Source organism: Ziziphus jujuba, chromosome 1 (assembly GCF_031755915.1).
Source record: "Ziziphus jujuba cultivar Dongzao chromosome 1, ASM3175591v1".
Taxonomy (NCBI): Eukaryota; Viridiplantae; Streptophyta; class Magnoliopsida; order Rosales; family Rhamnaceae; genus Ziziphus; species Ziziphus jujuba.
The window spans coordinates 9,893,543-9,900,112 of record NC_083379.1 but is presented as its reverse complement, the minus strand read 5'-3'; the positions used below and the strand labels follow the sequence as shown (position 1 = coordinate 9,900,112).

The 6,570-nt window shown below is 32.9% G+C and overlaps 1 protein-coding gene across 1 annotated transcript; it reads left to right on the top strand.

The window, feature by feature from the left end:
- The first annotated feature begins 2,020 nt into the window (after positions 1-2,020).
- Positions 2,021-2,770, top strand: LOC107415331 (NADH-ubiquinone oxidoreductase 20.9 kDa subunit). Its single transcript, XM_016023638.4, has 2 exons — positions 2,021-2,267; positions 2,411-2,770. The coding sequence occupies exons 1-2, from the start codon at positions 2,114-2,116 to the stop codon at positions 2,557-2,559; spliced, it is 303 nt and encodes a 100-aa protein (XP_015879124.1). The 5' UTR covers positions 2,021-2,113; the 3' UTR covers positions 2,560-2,770.
- Positions 2,771-6,570: the final 3,800 nt, after the last annotated feature.

Sequence of the window (6,570 nt, the reverse complement as noted above, 5' to 3'; positions counted from 1 at the left end):
TTCCAAAAGTTTCCATCAGAGCAAAACAATTCCTCACCCTATGCATACATCTTTTAACTTCTTTGCTCACCCCCCACTTTCTAAGAGCCAATATTGGCAAACACATGAAAAGCTCCTTTATAAAACCTCCTTACCTTAAAAACCCCACTTGTGCTTCTTTGCTTTGTTACATTCTAAAAGTCTATATCAAAAACCACACATTTGCTTACATCAAAGACTCGTTTTGTGTACATCAAAGATCCCTTAAATAGACAACTAAGATAAGCCAAGCAATATAGCTCTCACACCCATATTTTTAGGTTCATAGATTTTAATCACCCTCCTCTCTTCTTTAAATTAGGATTATATTGTAATAAGAACAATAATTCTCTTAAAAACTCATCTTTACAATAAAACCCCACTATGCTTCCTTACTTTTTAAAAGTGTACATCAATAACATTCTTTACAAGATCAAATTAAAGACCCCCCTTAAAAATCCTCCTTGACTTAAAAACCTTTATTTGCTAACTCCGCACATTCCAAAGTCTACATAGAGCGAAAAAAACCTTTAAACCATACATCTCTAACCCCTTTGCTAACTCCATATATTTTGAAAGTCTACATAAGAGCAAAAAAGTCCTTATTCCACACATCTCTAACCCTTTTGCTAACCCCAACCATTCTAAAAGTCCACATTAACAAAGCAAGAAAGTCCTTTTATAAAACCCCCTTAACTTAAAAACCTTTTTATGCTTCTTTGCTTTTTCACATTTTAAAATCATTAAAAAATACACTTCTAATTTCTAGATTCAATTAAGCCTAAATGAAATACTTTTCCTTTTTAGTTTAGAGTAATACTTTAATCCTTATATTTTGAAAGTCTACCTCAAAAACCCCATTAATTTATTTACAACATCAAAGGTCCATTTTGGTTACATTAAAGATCACTTAAAATAACAAGGTTGGCTAAGTGTTATGCTTTTTACATCCACACTTTTGAGGTCATGGGTTCAAATCACCTTCTCCTCCCTTTTAAATCAAAATTTACTTGTAATCATGATTTAAAAAAAAAAAAAAAATTGAAGTTATGCTTCCGTACATTCGTTGGTAGATTAAATCGTCAACCCTTTTGTTAACTCCATATATTCTAAATACTACATAAAACATCTCCTTGTTTCTAAATGTGTACATCAAAAGCACTCATTTGCTTCCTTTCAATCCAGTAATTCTACGTCAAAAACCCCGCTTACTTACTTCAAAGACCCATTAAATATAAAGCCTCCTTACATTAAAAACCCCCTTTGCTAACTCCACATATTCTAAAACTCTACATAGAAACACCCACCCCCCCCCCCCCCCCCTTTTTTTTTTTTTCTTCTTCTGCGAGTCGTTCTTTCAACACTGGTTTTTGTTTTCCACTTTTTTTTTTTAACATAAAATTTAAAAATATCCATCTCACAAAATGTTTGTTAGACTCCGATTAAATAATATTAAATTGTTTATTAAACTCGGGTTAAACAATATTAACTCGCTCATTATATATATTAAGTGACCAATATAAATATATTCAACTAACTAGAATTACGTATTTTTTATATTGAAAACTAAATTAATTATCTTCTTATAACAGAAATAAAAATATTTAATCATCCAATAATTATAATAGATAAAAATGTTTAAGGTATTCAAAACTTGAAAACGTTAATTAAAATAAAAATTTAGAAATCCCCTTTGTCAAATAAAATTATATTTAAAACACTTCAATATTGCATATGTATAAATTATATTACATAAAAATGAATTAAAATTGTATATTTATATTGTGAACAAAATATTTTTCAAAAGTTAAAAGTATGTTTACTTATTGTTAAATGAACAAAAATAAAGTGTTTGGTGGTTGATACGTAAAGAACAATTTAAAATAAATAAATAAATCCTTCACAAAACATGACTCTGGACGCCATAGAAGTCCATTATTCTGACTAAGGCCCAAATAAGAAAGATCGTTAAGCCCAAGGTCAAAGAACCAGAGGCTCAAACGAGCAAGTAGGAAAAGAGAATCGGGGGCAAGGAAGTGCGACTGTGAGAGAGAGTTGGTAAAAGACACAGCTAGCTAAGCTAAGGGGGGAGAAGATGAACACAGACATCACAGCATCGACGAAGCCAGAATACCCGGTCATAGATCGGAACCCTCCTTTCACCAAAGTCGTTGGAAACTTCAGCTCCCTTGACTACCTACGTTTTGTTACCATCACCGGCGTCTCCGTCACCGTCGGCTATCTTTCCGGTTTTTCCATCTTTTTTTTTTTTTTTTTTTTTTTGGGCGCCATTTTTCAACCCCTAATCCTTTACATATTTCGGATTCGGTTTTCTTATTGTATAAATTTTCGTTTGATGAACTAAGTTTTTGCCTCTAAATCTGATATGCAGGAATAAAGCCAGGGATTAGGGGACCGTCAATGGTGACGGGAGGTCTGATTGGGCTGATGGGTGGCTTCATGTACGCTTACCAGAACTCCGCTGGCAGACTCATGGGCTTTTTCCCCAACGACGATGAGGTAGCTCGTTACAGGAAATGAACCCCACAAAAATTTTAAAAAAATAAAAATTTAAAACTTGAAACATAATTTCCAAGTTTAGGGTTTTTCTCTTCTTAATTTCTTTTTCCAGACATTTACATGATCTTCAACTCAAATGAGATTGTTGTTGTTTTTCTGAAGAAATTCAGACTGTGGAGTGGAATTTTTGTAATTTTCTGAGGTTAATTGTGATTTATGGATTGCAAGTCTACTCAGAAATGCTTATTTTTTCATTCTGTTTTCCAAATTGTCGTGAATCCAGCACCAGTAGATTTGAAAGCTAATATATGGGTTAGCGTTTCCTCATTGGTAATTATGCAAGATGGAGTAGTGCATTGTCTATCGGCTGCTTTTTTGAGTGGATTAGTTTTCTTTTAGCTCGGTACTCTTGTTAATGGTAGATTATGCTGCAGTTTTGCTTGCTGCTGATTTGGTGTTGGTTAGCACACTGCATTCGTTTTTATGTTTTTGCTTACGTTGAATTTATCAAATTTTGAGATGCACCATGTTATCGGCGGATCCAAATTTTGGAATGAGAGTGATAAAATCTATACTTCCATTTTCTGTTGAATTTGCTTGTTTTCTATGTCTTTAAGGCTTTAATCTTTTTTGATAAAGCTTTTTGATAACAGTAAATATGAATCCTTTAAGTTTTTGGTGGTGTCTACTACATTTTTTTAATTTATTATTATTATTATTTTTTTTTTTTTTTGGGTGAAGGTGTCTACTTCATATGGATTTGGTTGTTGTTGAGCATTTATATAATTTTTGGGTATCACATAAATAATCACGAAGGGTGCACCGTGTTTTGTCAAATTTAACAATATGTTCCAATGCATTTTCTCATTTGATTTAACAAACACCATGGTGTTGCATTCAAAGTAACCACCAGTCTTACCACTAGGCACATGTTTTTGTTGTTTTTCTTAATTGATAAGCATGCTCATTGAACCATATGCTTTCGGTCAGGCTTTTTGCCTTTTATGTAATTAAACCAGGTGATCACAAGTAACCCTCTGAACCTAAGGTGCAACAATATTGTTGCTCTCTTTTCCATGGTTGTTTCTAATTGTCCACAGCCATGAGACTGGAATTTTAAATTTGTACTTGGTTGCTGAGAATTTGGTGTCCTGGTATGATTTGGAATCAGAATTTTCATAGAATCTCACTTTCCAGAAGTCATGAAGATGACATTTTTGCCAACTGAGATTGAACTTTATTGTGAATGGAGGTCAGCCTTGGGTTAACAATACTGATTTAAAGGATAATTCTAATGAAACTAAGGGACATGTAATTTATTATGTTGCGGATGGAGAGGAAGGACTAGCATTCACACTTTAGCTTCAGATTGACCAAGGCATAATACAAACCTTTTGTTCACATCATAAGATTGTTAATTGAGTTACTAATCTGGCAAAATGGTGCAATGGCTTCAAAACAGGAGGGTTCTGGGCAGAAAATGAGGTATCAAATGCAGCTGTTTAATTGATTATTACATTTTTGACATTAGACTGGCTGAAAAATGTTGCAAAGTTGTGCACTAGAGCCTTCTTTTCTGCAAATCCACTGGGACCATGGTATATTAGGCGGATTTTACCTAGGCAGTCGTGGAATGAATTATTTTAAACATTAGCACAAATGAAATGTCTGACTTTTTAATGTTTTTCTTTTTGAAAGTTCACATAGGTTTTTAGAGGTGGAATAATGAAAGTCGCTAGTTTAGCATTTCAAATAGAACAAGTAGCATTTTGTATGATATGTCATATTTGATTGCAGTTACACTAATTACCTGTTGGGATCCCATTTTCTATTTTCAACACACAAGAATTTTGAAGTTGATTATCATATGATATTTGACGTAGGAGAGCAGTGGATGATGTTTGGATAGCTTATTAGACTATAGAGATAAGGTAAAAGAGGGGAGATAGATCTTCAGGTAAATACAGCTTGGAGTTGATGTTTGTTTAGCTTGCTTTCGGTGATACTTAAGGATCAAACTTATCATGAATGTTATTTGCTGAACGTGAGTTTGAATTGTGAGGAGTTTATGTTATAAGCCATCTAACTCTTCATGCTTCTGGAAGACAGCATTTAGTAATGACCACCCATCTGATTTAAGAACGAACTGAGCTTGCGAGCTGTTAAAATCTTTTGATGATCGAAATTTGTCTGTTAACCACAAGCTAGCTAGTAGCTTACTCTCTAGCTTCCCTTGGTTTACCCTTAACAATTTATATATATATATATATATATATATATATATATATATATATATATATATTTTTACAATTTGATTATGCACAGTATTACTACGTTTCAGTCATTTTCTGATCAGAATGAAAATTAAAAATTAAAAATTCCTCTTTCTAATCGCTATTTCTTGAGTTGTGATCGGAATTAATTATAGTAGGGAAAGGAGGAGAATGTATTCATGATTAAAATTACTAAATTTTGTACATTTGTATTCGCCTCGAAGTTCAACAAGTAATGGAAGCATTTGGTTTATGGTAATTTCCAAGTACCAAACATATGGAGGGAAGGAGGAAACACCTCGGGTATTACTTGGAGTCAGTGGTGTTCTTATGGACCAAGTTTGTTTTGTAGGCCAGAATATGCTGAGGCCGTTAAGGCCTGCTCTTAGACTTGAAGGTGGAGGAGCAAATTTGGAGCTGCCTCGCATTTTGAAAAATGTTCAGTAATCCTATTAACAAAAACTATATAATATATATATATATATATATATGCATACCCCACATCTGTGAAGACGTAAAGCAAGGAAAGATTACTTTTACCAAAAAAAATAAATAAATAAATAAAGGAAAGATTGCGAAAATTACCCAATTTACTTTAAGGATATGTTTCAAATTTGGTCTATGTTCTTCTTTTGATAAAGAAAAAATCAATGCCACCCGTGAACCAGACATCACCTAGTTATTAAAAAAATGATTGTAATAATTTTCTTTAAAATAAAAGTCTAAACAGATAAATCCAACCTATTAGTGGACTTGACCCAGCGGTTCCACCAGATCAACCAAGTCCGGATAAAAATCTCCTCCAACACTCGAAAGAAGTATTCAACACTTCCATTACACGTGTTCAACCTTCAAAGATGGTGATTCTATTTTCATTTACCAGCTTTGTTTTCCTTTTTTTCTTTTTTTTTTCTTTTTTTTTTATTTTTTTTTATTTTTTTTTTATTTTTTGGGATGATGAAAAAAAGAAGCAAAGTGATATCATCCCACCAGTTGTGTTTGGAAGCTTTTGGCCTTTATTGATGGCAAAAAGTGGAGATCGTTCCATACAAAGCCACTAAAGATCAATATCGTTCTATACACGCCCATACAAAGCCACTAAAGATCAAAGTCTTGTGCTACAAACAGTTATAATTTTCTCTTTTGCTTCCATTCAATAAGAATCGCGGGACCCATCTTTTTTCCTTTTTTCTTGGCTCTTGGAAAGAAAAAAAAAGTAATTTACTTGAACGAAGAAGATTAGGACAAAAAAATCTTTGATTAGAGATAAAAACATTGTTGCCTGAGGGCTTTTTCTAAATCAGTCAAGAAAGCTGAAATAGTCTCTCCACCCACATGACGTAGTGGATGATCCTTTTGGACCCCATGAAGATGACGTTCCTTGATTTTTATAAAGCCGTTTGATGATGGTTGGTGTGTAATAATTGACCCACTTGATTGTTTTTCTTCTGTTTTTTTTTTTTTTTTTTTTGGCATTTTATTTTTATCAAATTTGAGCATCATCTCATGTTTGTTACATTATTGTTTATTTAATGTTTTAATTTATTCTTATCTCAGTGGTCTGCCTTATTATAAGATTTTGCCATGACTAAATTGCATCCGCAGGTTCTTCGAAATACCCATACAAGAAAATTTATATTTAAAAAAAAAAAAAAGGTTAGACACATGCACTGCAACCACTAAGGCCCTGTTTGTTTTGGTTGATAAGTAGGTAAAATCAAGACCATAATACCTAACCATAGTGAATAATCCCTTAGCC